Raw genomic sequence first — 18,699 nt, 5'->3', positions numbered from 1 at the left:
CCAAATGAAGGGTAGTGACAGGCAAAATATTTAAATATTTTTATCATTTCATTTTTTTCAATGATGAATGTTGGAGTCAGTTGGTCTAGGCATTAGTCTAGGCAATTAATGCCAATATTTGGCTAGGTATGTAGACTTTGAATTTCAAACCAATTATCTGCAGTTTAATTAATCAACAACGCTCTACCCCACTGCTCTCCGAGAGTGTGGTGGATCTCTGGTTTCTATTGCGATTACCTGGATGCCTCCGGTGCAAGGGGCGGGGTCTGACTCACCTGGTGGGTAGTTGATCCTGTCTGCAGGGATGGAGATGAGAGAGTCCACGATGGAAGACCTTCTCTGGAGGAGAACAGAGATCATCTCAAATCCCTCTGGGCCCAGCAGCTCAAACAGCTGGAGGAGAGAGAGAGAGAGAGAGAGCAGAGAGAGAGAACATAGAGAGAGAAGAGAGAGAGAACATAGAGAGAGAGAGAACATAGAGAGAGAGAAGGGGGAGACGGAGAGAGAGAGAGATGAGAGAGAGAGTGGGAGACAACAGCTGGTGTGCTTGAGCCAAAAATCCTAAAGTAGTAAACAAACACATCCTATGGTTCAACCTCCATCCTCCCCTCCAAATACACGCTTGCAATGCCAAGAATGAGCACCTGGTAATTACCATGCCCAAAGTAAGTCTGGGCCTGGGACAGAATAATGCTCTGCCGCTTAGCCCGCCAAACACAGCCACCTGGCACTTAGCTGGCTGGGGACAGAAAACAACAGTAAACCTGACTGGGAGGGGAGCGATCACTGAGCTAGGAGCTGGCTAGCACAGGAGAGAAACATACAGTATTAACCATAGGGGGTGGAAATGCAGTGTGCATCAGACACAATGATTAAGTTTACATGCACACTAATACACTGTGTACAAAACATTAGGGACACCTGCTCTTTCCATTATATAGACTGACCCATTGAATCCAGGTGATAGCTATGATCCCTTATTGATGTCACATGTTAAATCCACTTCAAATCAGTGTAGATGAAGGGGAGGAGACAGGTTAAAGAAAGATTTTTAAGCCTTGAGACGGGCAAGACAAAAGATTGAAGTGCCTTTGAACAGGGTATGGTAGTAGATGCCAGGCGCACCGGTTTGAGTATGTCAAGAACTACAACGCTGCTGGGTTTTTCACACTCAAGTTTCCCCTGTGTATCAAGAATGGTCCACCACCCAAAGGACATCCAGCCAACTTGACACAACTGTGGGAAGCATTGGAGTCAACATGGGCCAACATCCCTGTGGAACGCATTCAACCCTTTGTAGAGTCCATGCCCTGACAAATTGACGCTGTTTTGAGGGCAAAAGGGGATGCAACTCAATATTAAGGTGTTCCTAATGTTTTGTCCACTCAGTGTAATTCGATATTAAACTGATTATGTCAGTAGGCAGAGTATGGCAATAGTCATGTAAACATTTTACTCTGACGTAAGGTCAAAATCTAAGTACGCATACGCAGAACAAAACATCTGCTTTTCTAAGCAATCTTTAGAATTATTAGGACATGTGAACAGCTTAATCGGCGTTCCAGCAGTGTATTTCATCTGTCCATGTGCCAGCACCGGTAACGCAAGCCTACTTCATATGCGCGAGTGAAGTGAGTTCGTAAAAACTGAAAGTATCTATGCATCTTAGAAATAGATTTCACATACATACATTATATGTCCGAACTCAGAATCAATCAGGCTTCACAAAAATAACATGGTCGCTGTGGTATAATGTTTATTTTGATTGGCAATTTTCAGCTTTTATTTAAGTCCCATCAGATAGCCTGATTTCAGATGTGTCCATGTAAACAGGATTATTAGGGAAATCGTTTATGTGTATGTAACTGCACTCAATGAGACAACATCAAAACCAACATCGTAACTGACATTAGAAGATACGAGCATTCTTGACCATTCAGAATTTGTTATCCTGCATTATTTTTTATAATAAATAATAAAGCTAAAATACAATACAAAACAGATTATTCAATTCATGCTTTTCAGTCTGCAGATGGATAAATGGATGGATGGATAATCTGTTGGAAAGAGAGAATTTACTCTTTTGCTTTTCCACATCCTCTCTGGGGACTTCGTTAGCCACCGCGCTAGGGGAGCCAGACGCACTTTGATGATGTCAGGAGACAGGTCAGCTGCCCCCCTTTGTGAAGGGTTGTCTTTGTTTCTCTGTGTGCTGGGACTTGGTTTAATTTTCTGCCTCCAAAATCCTTTCCCTCTCAGTGACTGGAGGGTCATTCCATGTCATTTCAGCAAGCAATGACACCCACAATCTCAGATTGTTCTGAAATCATTTCTGTAGCTAGAAAAAGATAATTTTGGTTTAAATATAATTTGATCTCTGATAAATTAAGCTGACTGATTGCACCCAAATTGTCCATTTAATCTATAAAATATTCATATCCTTAACACCCAATTTGGAGGAATCCAAAGAAATGGTCAAAAGCCACTCACGGACCCCCCACGCCAAACACACCCAAACAATGAATATACACATTGATCCAGGTTTGCTGATGTCAACAGAGTGCCCCATGGTGGCAGTGGGGTTATGGTATGGGTAGGCATAAGCTACAGACAATGAACACAATTGCATTTTATCAACGGCAATTTGAATGCACTGAGATACCGTGACGAGATTCTGAGGTCCATTCATCCATCGCCATCACCTCATGTTTAAGCATGATAATGCACAGCCCCATGTCGCAAGGATCTGTACACAATTCGTGGAAGATGAAAATGTCCTAGTTCTTCCATGGCCTGCATACTCACCATACATGTAACCCATTGAGCATGAATGCTCTGGATCGACGTGTTCCAGTTCCCGCCAACATCCAGCAACTTCGCACAGCCATTGAAGAGGAGTGGTACAACATTCAAAGGACACAAGCAACAACCTGATGTGCCGCGCGGCATGAGGCAAATGGTGGCCACACCAGATACGGACTGGTTTTCTGATTCACACCACTACCTTTTTTTTTTTTTTTTAATGCATATCTGTATTCCCAGTCATGTGAAATCCATAGATTAGGGCCTAATTAATGTATTTTAATTGACTGATTTCCTTATATGAACTGTGACTTAGTAAAATCTTGCATTTATTTTTGTTCAGTGTAGTATCAGTTTTCTGTTCAGAGAAATTAGTCATTGAAGTTGTTAGGTTTATGTCCTATCCTACATCCTGATATTACTAGGTTCTGACCACTAGATGCTGTTACTGCTATTAAGTGATTTTTTTAAAGAACCCCCCTTCCCCTCAATGTTAAAGGGAAAGTTCACTCAAATTACATATTGGTTTCCTTACCCTGTAAGCAGTTTATGGACAAGGTATGACAGCAACCCATGATTTGGTTTTGTTAACCTGGCCACTGTTTCAAATGCTAACTTTTTAGCATTTGTGAAACAAATCCAACGGCTCCCGAGTGGCGCAGTGGTCTAAGGCACTGCATCGCAGTGCTAGCTGTGCCACTAGAGATCCTGGTTCGAATCCAGGCTCTGTCGTAGCCGGCCGCGACCGGGAGACCCATGGGGCGGCGCACAATTGGCACAGCGTCGTCCAGGGTAGGGAAAGGAATGGCCAGCAGGGATGTAGCTCAGTTGGTAGAGCATGGCGTTTGCAACGGTGTTTGCAAGCATTGCAAACGCCATGGTTGTGGGTTCGATTCCCACGGGGAGCCAGTATGAAAAATATAAAAAATAATGTATGCACTCACTAACTGTAAGTCGCTCTGGATAAGAGCGTCTGCTAAATGACTAAAATGTAAATGTAAAACGCAAGTCAATGGTACCTATATTAGAATGGCGGTACCTGATTAGAATTGTGCCGGAGAAGATGGCTGCCATTTTACAGCCCTCTAACCAATTGTACTATTATGTGTGTTTTTCAAATCAAATCCAATTTTATTGGTCACATGCGCCGAATACAACATGTGCAGACATTACAGTGAAATGCTTACTTACAGCCCTTAACCAACAGTGCATTTATTTTAAAAATAAAACAACAAAAAAAGTGTTGAGAAAAAAAGAGCAGAAGTAAAATAAAATAACAGTAGGGAGGCTATATATACAGGGGGGTACCGGTGCAGAGTCAATGTGCGGGGGCACCGGCTAGTTGAGGTAGTTGAAGTAATATGTACATGTGGGTAGAGTTAAAGTGACTATGCATAAATAATTAACAGAGTAGCAGCAGCGTAAAAAGGATGGGGTGGGGGGGCAGTGCAAATAGTCCGGGTAGCCATGATTAGCTGTTCAGGAGTCTTATGGCTTGGGGGTAGAAGCTGTTGAGAAGTCTTTTGGACCTAGACTTGGCACTCCGGTACCGCTTGCCGTGCGGTAGCAGAGAGAACAGTCTATGACTAGGGTGGCTGGAGTCTTTGACAATTTTGAGGGTCTTCCTCTGACACCGCCTGGTATAGAGGTCCTGGATGGCAGGAAGCTTGGCCCCAGTGATGTACTGGGCCGTACGCACTACCCTCTGTAGTGCCTTGCGGTCGGAGGCCAAGCAGTTGCCATACCAGGCGGTGATGCAACCAGTCAGGATGCTCTCGATGGTGCAGCTGTAGAATTTTTTGAGGATCTGAGGACCCATGCCAAATCTTTTCAGTCTCCTGAGGGGGAATAGGCTTTGTCGTGCCCTCTTCACGACTGTCTTGGTGTGTTTGGACCATGATAGTTCGTTGGTGATGTGGACACCAAGGAACTTGAAGCTCTCAACCTGTTCCACTACAGCCCCGTCGATGAGAATGGGGGCGTGTTCAGTCCTCTTTTTTTTCCTGTAGTCCACAATCATCTCCTTTGTCTTGGTCACGTTGAGGGAGAGGTTGTTGTCCTGGCACCACACGGCCAGGTCTCTGACCTCCTCCCTATAGGCTGTCTCATCGTTGTCTGTGATCAGGCCTACCACTGTTGTGTCGCCGGAAAACTTAATGATGGTGTTGGAGTCGTGCCTGGCCATGCAGTCATGAGTGAACAGAGAGTACAGGAGGGGACTGAGCACGCACCCCTGAGGGGCCCCCGTGTTGAGGATCAGTGTGTCAGATGTGTTGTTACCTACCCTTACCACCTGGGGGCGGCCCATCAGGAAGTCCAGGATCCAGTTGCAGAGGGAGGTGTTAAGTCCCAGGATCCTTAGCTTAGTGATGAGCTTAGAGGGCACTATGGTGTTGAATGCTGAGCTGTAGTCAATGAATAGCATTCTCACGTAGGTGTTCCTCTTGTCCAGGTGGGAAAGGGCAGTGTGGAGTGCAATAGAGATTGCATCATCTGTGGATCTGTTGGGGCGGTATGCAAATTGGAGTGGGTCTAGGGTTTCTGGGATAATGCTGTTGATGTGAGCCATGACCAGCCTTTCAAAGCACTTCATGGCTACAGACGTCAGTGCTACGGGTCGGTAGTCATTTAGGCAGGTAATCTTAAGAGTCCTTGGGCACGGGGACTATGGTGGTCTGCTTGAAACATGTTGGTATTACAGACTCAGTCAGGGACATGTTGAAAATGTCAGTGAAGACACTTGCCAGTTGGTCAGCACATGCTCGGAGTACACGTCCTGGTAATCCGTCTGGCCCTGCGGTCTTGTGAATGTTGACCTGCTTAAAAGTCTTACTCACATCAGCTACGGAGAGCGTGATCACATAGTCATCCGGAACAGCTGGTGCTCTCATGCATGCTTCAGTGTTGCTTGCTTCGAAGCGAGCATAGAAGTGGTTTAGCTCGTCTGGTAGGCTTGTGTCACTGGGCAGCTCGCGGCTGTGCTTCCCTTTGTAGTCTGTAATAGTTTTCAAGCCCTGCCACATCCGACAAGCGTCAGAGCCAGTGTAGTACGATTCAATCTTAGTCCTGTATTGACTCTTTGCCTGTTTGATGGTTCGTCGGAGGGCATAGCGGGATTTCTTATAAGCGTCCGGGTTAGAGTCCCGTTCCTTGAAAGCGGCAGCTCTACCCTTTAGCTCAGTGCGGATGTTTCCTGTAATCCATGGCTTCTGGTTGGGGTATGTACGTACAGTCACTGTGGGGACGACATCATCGATGCACTTATTGATGAAGCCAGTGACTGATGTGGTGTACTCCTCAATGCTGTCTGAAGAATCCCGGAACATGTTCAAGTCTGTGCTAGCAAAACAGTCCTGTAGCTTAGCATCTGCGTCATCTGACCACTTTTTTATTAACCGAGTCACTGGTGCTTCCTGCTTTAGTTTTTGCTTATAAGCAGGAATCAGGAGGATAGAGTTATGGTCAGATTTGCCAAATGGAGGGCGAGGGAGAGCTTTGTATGCGTCTCTGTGTGTGGAGTAAAGGTGGTCTAGAGTTTTTTTTCCTCTGGTTGCACATTTAACATGCTGGTAGAAATTAGGTAGAACGGATTTAAGTTTCCCTGCATTAAAGTCCCCGGCCACTAGGAGCGCTGCATCTGGATGAGCGTTTTCCTGTTGATTTATGGCCTTGTACAACTCATTCAGTGCAATCTTAATGCCAGCATTGGTTTGTGGTGGTAAATAGACAGCTATGAAAAATATAGATGAAAACTCTCTTGGTAAATAGTGTGGTCTACAGCTTATCATAAGATACTCTACCTCAGGCGAGCAAAACCTCGAGACTTCCTTAGTATTTGATTTTGTGCACCAGCTGTTGTTTACAAATATACACAGACCGCTTTTTCCGCGTTATTTGTAATTTATTTTGTACATAATGTTTCTGCCATCGTCTCTTATAACCAAAAAGAGCTTCTGGATATCAGGACAGTGATTACTCACCTCGTATTGGACTAATAATTTTTCTTCAACGAGGCGGCCCGCGAAGGATATCCTACAGACACCCGACAAGGCCCAAATCCCTGTCATTCGCATGAGGAAGAGACTGAGATATCGTGGACGTAGGTTAGGGTGCCTTGTAAGGATCCGACGGCGAGCGAGTAAACTGCCACTCATATCAATCCTATTAACCAATCTTCAATCATTGGAAAATAAATTGGATGACCTAAGATTACGGTTATCCTACCAACAGGACATTAAAAACTGTAATATCTTATGTTTCACCGAGTCGTGGCTGAACGACGACATGGATAACATACAGCTAGCGGGCTATACGCTACATCGGCAGGATAGAACGGCTGACTCCGGTAAGACAAGGGGTGGCGGTCTGTGTATATTTGTAAACAACAGCTGGTGCACATAATCAAATACTAAGGAAGTCTCAAGGTTTTGCTCGCCTGAGGTAGAGTATCTTATGATAAGCTGTAGACCACACTATTTACCAAGAGAGTTTTCATCTATATTTTTCATAGCTGTCTATTTACCACCACAAACCAATGCTGGCATTAAGATTGCACTGAATGAGCTGTATAAGGCCATAAGTCAACAGGAAAACGCTCATCCAGAGGCAGCGCTCCTAGTGGCCGGGGACATTAATGCAGGGAAACTTAAATCCGTTTTTCTACCTAATTTCTACCAGCATGTTAAATATGCAACCAGAGGAAAAAAAAAAATCTAGACCACCTTTACTCCACACACAGAGACAAAAACAAAGCTCTCCCTCGCCCTCCATTTGGCAAATCTGACCATAACTCTATCCTCCTGATTCCTGCTTATAAGCAAAAACTATAGCAGGAAGCACCAGTGACTCGGTTAATAAAAAAGTGGTCAGATGACGCAGATGCTAAGCTACAGGACTGTTTTGCTAGCACAGACTGGAACATGTTCCGGGATTCTTTAGATAGCATTGAGGAGTACACCACATCAGTCACTGGCTTCATCAATAAGAGCATTGATGATGTCGTCCCCACAGTGACCGTACGTACATACCCCAAAAGGAAGCCATGGATTACAGGAAACATCCACACTGAGCTAAAGGGTAGAGCTGCCGCTTTCAAGGAGCGGGACTCTAACCCGGGCGCTTATAAGAAATCCCGCTATGCCCTCCAACGAACCATCAAACAGGCAAAGAGTCAATACAGGACTAAGATTGAATCGTACTACACCGGCTCTGACGCTCGTCGGATGTGGCAGGGCTTGAAAACTATTACAGACTACAAAGGGAAGCACAACCGCAAGCTTCCCAGTGACACAAGCCTACCAGACGAGCTAAACCACTTCTATGCTCGCTTCGAGGCAAGCAACACTGAAGCATGCATGAGAGCACCAGCTGTTCCGGATGACTATGTGATCACGGTCTCCGTAGCCGATGTGAGTAAGACTTTTAAGCAGGTCCCTGACTGAGTCTGTAATTCCAACATGTTTCAAGCAGACCACCATAGTCCCCGTGCCCAAGGACACTAAGATAACCTGCCTAAATGACTACCGACCCGTAGCACTGACGTCTGTAGCCATGAAGTGCTTTGAAAGGCTGGTCATGGCTCACATCAACAGCATTATCCCAGAAACCCTAGACCCACTCCAATTTGCATACCGCCCCAACAGATGATGCAATCTCTATTGCACTCCACACTGCCCTTTCCCACCTGGACAAGAGGAACACCTACGTGAGAATGCTATTCATTGACTACAGTTCAGCATTCAACACCATAGTGCCCTCAAAGCTCATCACTAAGCTAAGGATCCTGGGACTAAACACCTCCCTCTGCAACTGGATCCTGGACTTCCTGACAGGCCGCCCCCAGGTGGTAAGGGTAGGTAACAACACATCTGCCACACTGATCCTCAACACGGGGGCCCCTCAGGGGTGCGTGCTCAGTCCCCTCCTGTACTCCCTGTTCACCCATGACTGCATGGCGAGGAACGACTCCAACACCATCATTAAGTTTGCTGACGACACAACAGTGGTAGGCCTGATCACCGACAACGATGAGACAGCCTATAGGGAGGTGGTCAGAGACCTGGCCGTGTGGTGCCAGGATAACAACCTCTCCCTCAACGTGACCAAGACAAAGGAGATGATTGTGGACTACAGGAAAAAAAAGAGGACTGAGCATGCCCCCATTCTCATCGACGGGGCTGTAGTGGAACAGGTTGAGAGCATCAAGTTCCTTGGTGTCCACATCACCAACGAACTATAATGGTCCAAACACACAAAGACAGTCGTGAAGAGGGCACGACAAAGCCTATTCCCCCTCAGGAGACTGAAAAGATTTGGCATGGGTCCTCAGATCCTCAAAAAATTATACAGCTGCACCATCGAGAGCATCCTGACTGGTTGCATCACCGCCTGGTATGTCAACTGCTCGGCCTCCGACCGCAAGGCACTACAGAGGGTAGTGCGTACGGCCCAGTACATCACTGGGGCCAAGCTTCCTGCCATCCAGGACCTCTATACCAGGCGGTGTCAGAGGAAGGCCCTCAAAATTGTCAAAGACTCCAGCCACCCTAGTCATAGACTGTTCTCTCTGCTACCGCACGGCAAGCGGTACTGGAGTGCCAAGTCTAGGTCCAAAAGACTTCTCAACAGCTTCTACCCCCAAGCCATAAGACTCCTGAACAGCTAATCATGGCTACCCGGACTATTTGCACTGCCCCCCCACCCCATCTTTTTACGCTGCTGCTACTCTGTTAATTATTTATGCATAGTCACTTTAACTCTACCCACATGTACATATTACTTCAACTACCTCAACTAGCCAGTGCCCCCGCTAGTTGTTGTTTTATTTTACTTTTTAATAAAAAATAAATGCACTGTTGGTTAAGGGCTGTAAGTAAGCATTTCACTGTAATGTCTGCACCTGTTGTATTCGGCGCATGTGGCCAATAAAATTTGATTTGATTTATATCAGCACTGTCGCGCTTCATATCCAAAGCATCTATAAGTAAGTAACATTGAGTTACACAATCAAATTCTTGATACTTTAGGATGACTTGGACATGAAGCGTGAAAATGCTAATATAGGTACCATTGAATTGGATTTGTGCCACAAAGTTAGCATTTGAAACAGTGGACAACAAAACCAAAGCATGGATTGCTGTCATACCTTCTCCATAGACCAATTTGTTATTTTGTAATTTGGGTCAACTATCCCTTTAACATTGGGAGGGAGGGGGGAGCAGCACCATCTAGTGGTCAGAACCTGGTAATATCAGGATGCAGGATGGGACATAAACCTAACAACTTCAATGACAAATTTCTCTGAACAGGGGAAATAAACCATCACCAAATTCACTGAGAATACATTACGTAGGATGAAGAAACAATATACAGAGCCACAGCTCCATACTACTTGTCAGACCTAGAGAACTGATACTATATATTCATTGTTAGGGTGGGTTTGGCGTGGGGTCTGTGGGTGGCTTTTTACAATTTCTTTGGAATCCTCATGTCTTACTCATTGTTAGAATTTGTTGGGGTCCAAATCAGATGTTATGCACTATATTTACTGAATATTATATGAATCCTATCATTTCAAAGGTCCAATTTGGGTGCAATCAATTAGCTTATCTTCACAAAGATCAAATTATATTTCAACAAAATAATGTTGCAGGAATGCTAACCTTATCAGTTTCTTCCCACAGAAACGATTTCAGAACAATCTGAGATGGTGGGTGTCGAAATCCTTGTGCTTGTGCTTTTTGAGGTGGAATGACCCTGGGACTGTTTGTTGTTATTGTTGGTCTGTTTTTCACCTGCTGCCCAGAGAGAATCTTTTTTATGGGCACTCATGAATTCTGTCCTTGAAGTTCATTGGATCCTCTCAGCCTGGAAGGGAAGGTGAGTAGGACAGAGGAGTCCGCTGGGAGTGAGAGACAGTCTTCCCCTCAGAAGGAAGGAGCTCACAGAGCTAACCACCCTGAAGGCTTTTTTTTTTACCTTTAAGCCTGGATGAGGCTGAGACATTAGGTGAACTGTGACTGTGAACCATAGAGAGTTCTAGAAAACTCTATGGCATAGGCTACAACAAGCTTTCAGGAAGACAGGAAACTATCAGTGTCCACATAGATCACTGGTTATAATACAAATGTTGAATGAGACTGCCATATAAGCAGCACACAGTATGTCTTACAGCAGTCAAAAAAATTAATATAACTCATCAAGAGTCTATGTCCCTGTGCTTTAATGAAGGCAGAGCTCTTCTTTTCACTACCACCAAAAACATACCTTTAAAATCAAGCTAGAAAAAACATTACTTTGTATTCTTTCTTTCTCCTCTCTTTCTCAAGCCACTGCTATTGCAGCAAATGTCATCATTCCAGGGGTACAAATGAGAGGTAATAAAAAGCGGTGGGTTTCTCCTCTGTCACATGTAATGGTACAGAGTACAGAGCCTTTAAACTTTGCTGTTGAATTTAGAGTCACGCGCAGGGAGGTGCGTGGAGTGCACACACACAAAGGGCACTCCACATCTAAACATGTCAGTAGGAGAGTTGGCTTCCAAATGTCAACTACGTGGAGAACATCAGAAGAGAATGTAGAAGCAGGTATTAGTAAAAACCTACACTGTCTGCTGTGGAGAAAAGTAAAGGTAGAGGAGAGAGAGAGAGAGACACTCAAGAGGACAGAACGAGGCACTGTTTGTCTAATTCATAAGTGAAAGCCAGAGGTTTCAGCATGTGGCCTACAGAGCATGTGGCCTACAGAGCATGTGGCCTACAGAGCATGTGGCCTACAGAGCATGTGGCCTACAGAGCATGTGGCCTACAGAGCATGTGGCCTACAGAGCATGTGGCCTACAGAGCATGTGGCCTACAGAGCATGTGGCCTACAGAGCGCACTCTAACCCGAGGGGGTCGAGGAGAACAAACAGAAGAGAGCCACTAATAAATTATATTAATTAAGGTGTGTGGCGACCTTGTGTTTTTGTGGGCTGCAAGGGAGAGAGGGAGAGCGAGCGAACAACTCTAAATTAAGCACCTGTATAAGAGAGATGGGAGCAGTGCCCAGAGCCTCATCAATCCATCTTTCCTTCCTCTCCTCCGTCACAACCTGGCATCTCCCCCACTCTCTCCCCCTCTTCGTAAGTGTGTTCTTGTCTTGTGGAAGAAGTGAACAACATGTCTCAATAACACCATGGCTCAGCACATACTAAGTGCTGCCTTAATTGCCTGTTGTTGCCCAGTAATTCTAGCCCAGTTCTTCTAGCTAGTCTTGATTCATTGGTAACTGCGGAAATCCTTTCAACATACAGTAAACCCAAGGTCTTTCCACCCTCTAAAAACCATACAGAATCTCAGACCTTAAACATTGAACCTGAACACTGTTTCACTTATTCTTCCTTCTGTGTGGCATACAATACTGCAGCCTTTATCCTGATGTGTATGTCAGGCATACTGCAGCTTTCCTATGGGATGGGACCTCCCTGGAGAAGCAGTAAGATCCTCCTCCTCTCCTATAAGGTTAAGGTCAGCTCTCCAGATCTCTCCAAGCTCATCTATAGCATGAGACAACACCCTAAGCTAAAGGCCAAGGTTGACCTGCAGTGGAGACGGGGTCCAAAGTGGATGTGGTCTGACCCGGCGTTTAAACCCCAGAGGCCAGCTGGCTAAGGTCAAGGAATAACAGTGAGGTTTGGCTCGGCACAATAGTGTGAAAAGGGTAAAGGTGGTGTGAGAGGGTGCTGCTCACCTCGTTCTGCAGCTCGTCGTCACTCTTGGTGGAAGCCAGCATCTCAAACAGGGAGGTGCACAGTTCCTCAGGGCTGGAGGAAATCATGTTGCCTCCGTTCATGTACTTCTCCACCTCCCCCCTCAGGATGGTCCCATCCCCAGAGCTCTGAGCCCCTCCCGGGCTTAGCCTGCCTCCATCCACCTCTCCCCCATTACCCCTGCGGCCTTGGTGGTTGTTGAGGAAGCTGTGGAAGTCCAGGCCTCCACCAGGGGTCTCATCCTCAGGGCCCCCGGCCCAGGGCAGGGCCTCCTGGGGGTCCAGGGCGTAGCAGTCATAGGAGAAGGTGATATTGCGTCCGAAGGCCGAGCCGCGCTGAGGGGTGCGACAGGCGCTCTGGGAACGAACAAACTCCTCCACCTGTAAAACATCAATAAATAATAAATAAATAGTACAGCATAATAAATGTATTCTAAGAAAAATTGGATGGTAGAATAATAAAATACTAGGAAGAAAATGTATAAACCAAAAAGTAACTTTTTTTATATTTTATTTTAAGTAGGCCTATATATAGTCATAGTATTACAGTTGTCCCCAAATACAAAATTAGACTCCCCCCACCTGGGACTCTCCCAGAGGGGCCACGGCCCGGGACACAGCAGCACAGGAGGCATCGGCTGCCGAGGAGGGGAATGGGCCGAACATCTGCTTAATGGCCCTGGTCTCCTCATGACCCACATGGTCCTTGTTGTGGAAAGTCTCAAACAGGAAGACAGCAGCACTCTCAATGGTGTCCTGGCCATGCTCTGTCCCCACTGCCAGAGACATGGAGAAACAACAAGATAATTAGTTAGCTAGATGCTAAATACCATCATCATCATTTATTATGAGCCCAGCTTCTCCAGTCCCACTCTTCAACCGAGGCATATGCTGACACTGATGATCATTGTGATTATCAGAAAACCCACAACCACTACTATTACCATTAGTGATATCTAGCTGGCTAGTGGCTACAGCAATGTGATATTTCTTGCTGTACTGCTGTTTCAACTGTATGTTCCAAGCAGTAAAAGGATAGCACTGTCTAGCACTGCTCCTCAGAGAAATGAAAGATGGATAAGAGCACTTTCTAAAAGACATGTATCCTCCCTCCGTAGCTCAGTGAGAGCTCTGTTTAATGAAGGGAATGAGGACTAATTGTCCAAAAGAGAAGAGAGGGAGACAGAGGGGAAAAAGAGAGCGAGAGAAAAAGAGAGGGAGACAGATAAAGGGTGATACTTAGAGAGGCAGAGGGAAACGGATGAAAAGGATTTAAGCCAATTAAAATGGCCTAAAAGCATCTCACTCTCCATTGTGTGTGTCAGGGCACGATGGATGCTTTTCATCTTCCTTCTCAGTGTGTTCTAGAGCTTTACTTTACTCTCTACACTCTAGTTAGCCAGACAGGCTAAGGGCACATTAGAAGGACCAAAATTACATGGTCAAGAACATTTAGAAAATATCCCAAATACGTGTTTATTATCACTGAAGGCTCTCTGGCCTTTCAATGATGAGGACAAAAAAAGAGTAGTGGCGATCAGAAAGCAAATAAATGGAACAAAATAGGCTTTTTCATAAAAATCAGCTTTTATCACAGGGTTTCAAGGAGGTAGGTAGGCCAAAATGCTTCTCTTGGTGAGCTCTTAGACAGCATTTCAAAGTAGAAATCCTGACTGTACAACATGTTTTCAGGGACCTACTGTGTGTCTATTGTTAGAATGTACTCTTATTTGCTGACAACATCCTGGCATTCTCTACTAAAACACCTCAGCTAAGGAACATGCATCAAGCTCTACACTATATAATTGATCTTTCAGAGACACTGACCCTGGCCTGGAACACATGAGCCTTTAGACAGAGAGACACCCCCAGGCAGCCAGCCTCCACTAGCTGTCCTGAGCTCTTGAACCTCCACATACATGTAGCTGCTGTTAGAACCCCAGGTTGGTTCTCAATTTGTCTTCCCTCGATTCCTTGTGTCCTCTCTCCTCCTCAAAACACGTTGGAGGAGAAGGTCAGAGGGGAGAAACCTTGGATCTTTTCCTCTAATGCGTTTGGAGGAGGAGGTGATTAAAGGGGACGTGAGGAATCGAGGAAAGACATTGAGAGAGCCTCAGAGATGCCTTCTCATGTGTCCTTCAGGGCCTCAGTCTCCTCCTGTACACTACAGAGGCGCTCCGCCTGGAGGGCATCCACTCTCCACTGCACGCCACTGTGGTATCTATCAGGGATGCAGTGGGATTAGGGGGACGGAGGGGTGTGTGTGATCACCCGTCCCCCAACAGGCAGGATCAGAATAGTAATAAGAGCAGCAGGAGAGGGCCCTGTGTTGCACCGCTGTACGACTTCTGGAGTTGTGGGGGATTTGCATCTAATCTAATTATAAGTCACATCAGGACATCCGGTCGCCGCGGTGACGGCGGAAGCTCTGACACCTTGTATGGGGTTCCTTTTGGTGGAGCAAGCTCTCCATAGGAGGTTGAATCCCAACAGTGGAGGGGAGGCTCAGTGCTTTGTCTTGAGGCTAAAAACTATAGAGGACTATTGCACATTTTGACGGTGAGGAAATATAATACATTTAAGTGTGGCCCTCCGGACCTTGGTGAAGACCAAATGCGGCCCCTGGGGCAAAATGAGTTTGACACCCCTGGTTTAGAATGTATATTAGCCAGACCATTGAGTTGATTACCTATCACTTATCAGTGTTTCCCCTATATAAATTTAGCAGCAGCACCCCATGGGATGGGCAACCCCATGCTTCGGCCTGTTTATTTAAAGCCGCCATGCTACATAAGCTGGTCTAAAGGTTATAATGCTTTTAAAGGGAAAATTATATTTCAGATGGTGTCAACATAATTTAATCATTTTGGAGTAGAATGTCCTTTTAAAAAGTCACCAGAAGTGACTTTCTCACAGTCATTCTACAAAACAACAACTGTCTTTGCCACCACTGCTGGGAAAAGTCCTAGGGAAAACACTGCCTATTCACCCTCACAGATAACATAACATTAGAATGGTACTGTATGACTGAAAGTGTATCCCAGCCAGGCCAGCGAGTTGATTACCTATCTGTTTGGCAGCCTGTAGGATGCTCTTCAGCTCCTGTGCTGCAGCCTGCTGCTCTGCCTTCTCCAGATGCTGAGTGAAGAACTGGACTATCTTCTGCCATGTCAGGCCCTCTCTGGAGAACAGCTCCTGCCTCTTTAGACGCTTGGTCTAACATGAGACAAACAGACAGCAAGGGCATAGTGTTACACAGAATTATCATGAAACTATGTAGTCTGATATTGGATGCACACAGTGACCTCTCTCTCCATATCCCTCTCTATCACATGCAGCAGAGGGTAATTCTAAGCCCTTTTCATAACTAAAAGACATCGCTAAGTTCCTTGCATAGCGAGCGACTTTGAAATAAGAATTTACTTTAGCATTGGGTATTAGTGCTCATCGGGTCAGGGGGTTCAGTGCAAGGAGGGCCAGCAGCAGTATTAACACCATGCCTTTATTACAATCAGCACTTCCGTGTCCTCTAAAACTAAAGCATTTTTACTGGAGCTCTGATAATCTCCCAGCGACCCTCATTAGTCCCTCAAGCAGCAGTTTTCACACTGTTGAGGATTTAGCTCTGGGAGAACAGGGCCAGAGGTGGTGGTCTGAGGACCAGGCCCAATTTCCTCCTAAGTAGAGTATCGCAATACACACCAACAACTTAACAAGCCCCCAGTCAGAATGAGAGGAGAAATTAGGGGAATAGAGGGAGAGGCAAAGATTAGAATATATTTTGAAAAGGGAGAGAGAGTAGAGAGCGGATTAAAGAAGATAACAGGAAAAGAGAGGTATCATGGTAAACGGGAGAGAGCTGGAGAAAGAGAGATCAAGAAGGGAATTGAGTGAAAAAGCACTACAAGTAGCCTTTGTGTTCACAACAGCCCAAAGCATCCTCCTCAATTAGCTTAATTCACATACATGTGTAATCAGCTCCACCTCCCTCTTATAATAAAGCATGGCTGTGAATTGCTAGGGACCTCAAGGATGCGATATCACGATACTTAGGTGCAATATGATATGTATTGTGAATCGAAACTGTGATTTTATTGCGATTCGATGTTCCAAACATATTTCTCACCAAATGTCTTCTGCAGAGGTTCAAGAGAGAGCAATGAGAAATCGAGTTTTGATCAGTCATGGTCATAAAAGTGATGAAAACAAATTGACTCCCTATTTAAAAAGAAGACAGAAAACCAGCTTTGAAGGAAAAATACTGGCGTTTTGGTGGTGGTACAGCCGACTAGCGCTAAAATAATATTGTGATAACGAGATAGTGTCCCATCACAAAGGTTAGTCAGATATGGTCTATAATGTAACTTGCTTTGGGTTTGCCTTACCTTCAGATCATAGACTTCTTCAGTGAAGTCTTCGTGCTTGCTCACAGTAGAGAAGGAGCGCAGGGCGCCGGTGAGCCGGGGTGGAGACATTGGTTGCCCACCACTCTGTGATCCATAAGATGCTACCACACAGTCTATTTCTGGTCTGAAAGTTGTACAAAATATTCACAGTCTATAAAATCAATGGCAGAGTAAACAAAACAATACATTTTCCCTCACCACCAACAAAGAGAGTTGATTTGTTTTCAATTGGAAGATAAGGTTACATAGATGCTGTCACACAACTGAAGTGTTGGGTAACCAATTTAGGTAACGTAGCTAAATGCTTGGTCTGACAGTCAGCCTGTCAACTCCACTGACAGTTACCTAACGTTAGCTAATTCTGGCTAGCATCACTTAGTTAGCTAACTTAACGTTAGCTGACAATGCATGTCGTGGCTAACAATACAGCCTCTTGCCATAACGAGTGTTTGAAAGAAATGCTGTAATCTCAATGTAAACAACGTGATTTTGTTGATACGAATAGAATAGTTAAGGTGAGCTAACTAGCTAGCTTAGCACAGTGGGAGGGAGACCAAATAGAGAGATTTACGTTAGCTAGCAGCTAACGTTAACTGCTTCAATATGCCACGTCTCCCGATACAATTGCCACAAATGCAGGACAGCGTGGTACATGTCATCATAATAATACGAACAAAGGGCGTAAGGATAAATTATACATATACTCGTAACGACAGCAAGGATGTTATACTCACGTTTCTACACTTTCAGAAGCGTTTACGTCAGATTTTATGTCAAGATGGAGAAGTGGGTATTGTAGTACACTTATAGATACTTGTAGGCCTGTAGACATGTAAAGGACTACAATATCCATATTCATCCAAATCAGTGAACTACAGGTATTTATGACAATGATCTTTGCCTACAATATCATCAAAGATATTGATAACTAACAATTTTGGGGGGGAATGAAAAGAGTCCCTGTGTGGAAAAGTTTGGGAACCCCTGGTGTAGGGGAATAATATAAGAATGTATTACAGCTTTCTAGCTATGAGTTTATTCATCAGTGATGATCACTGGTCTGTGGGTCCAAGGTTGGCCATATGCCGCGTTCAGGTGCTAGTCTGAACTAGGAAACTCTGACATTTCCGACTTGCTGACTGGTTGTAGGAAAAGTTTCCTTGTTCTAACTAGCAAAAGTATATCTGTGGTAAACACAGATTTAGGAGATCTTATACGTTTTGTTCTATGAGAAATCTTCATCAGCTAACGTAACTTTTGTGAATTTTGAAGCATTTATGTAATCTAAGCAACTACATAAAGCACATAAAGGCTTCATAATTCATAAAGTTAATGTTAATTGCCTGATATAATCTCATAAAACAAAACCTATACAATCACCTAAGCAGGTGTTAAAGATATTCTCCTGTACTTTTGTATACTTTTTAGCCAGTAGTTCTGAAAGTAATGCCCACGAGCCAAAAGTAGTCCCTGAAAATTGTGTACTATGTCACAAATGTGCAGATATGTGCACCACGTCATTGCTCTCTCTCTCGATCTACAGTGTGTGCCACTTGCTAGATGTCACTCAAATGGCGAAGGGCTGAAGCTCATTGGCTCAAACTCAAATTGCTAGGGGGCAGGCCCATGTGGGGGTAAATTTAGGAAAAATGGTGCCGCAAAGCTTCCAGAAAACAGTCGCTTTCAAACTAGGGATTTCGTGGCTAATTGAGGTAAAACAGTAATTCTGCTCATAGATTATGCA

The 18,699-nt window shown here is 44.9% G+C and overlaps 1 protein-coding gene across 1 annotated transcript in view; it reads right to left on the bottom strand.

Moving 5' to 3' along the window:
* Nucleotides 1-17,704, bottom strand: part of LOC311108145 (activating signal cointegrator 1 complex subunit 3-like) — a 139,297-nt gene extending 121,593 nt beyond the window's left edge. Inside the window, exons 1-6 of the mRNA XM_084150774.1 lie at nt 17,690-17,704; nt 16,935-17,079; nt 15,615-15,765; nt 13,132-13,325; nt 12,532-12,930; nt 276-393 (exon numbers count right to left, since the gene is read on the bottom strand). Of these exons, the coding sequence (XP_084006900.1) occupies nt 276-393; nt 12,532-12,930; nt 13,132-13,325; nt 15,615-15,765; nt 16,935-17,024 (952 nt within the window). The 5' untranslated portion in view covers nt 17,025-17,079; nt 17,690-17,704. The remainder of the gene's footprint in view (nt 1-275; nt 394-12,531; nt 12,931-13,131; nt 13,326-15,614; nt 15,766-16,934; nt 17,080-17,689) is intronic.
* Nucleotides 17,705-18,699: the final 995 nt, after the last annotated feature.

This window comes from Coregonus lavaretus (assembly GCF_964263955.1).
Source record: "Coregonus lavaretus genome assembly, chromosome: 3".
Classification (NCBI taxonomy): domain Eukaryota; kingdom Metazoa; phylum Chordata; class Actinopteri; order Salmoniformes; family Salmonidae; genus Coregonus; species Coregonus lavaretus.
The sequence above is the reverse complement of the archived record's forward strand: the minus strand, read 5'-3'. Positions and strand labels throughout refer to the sequence as shown.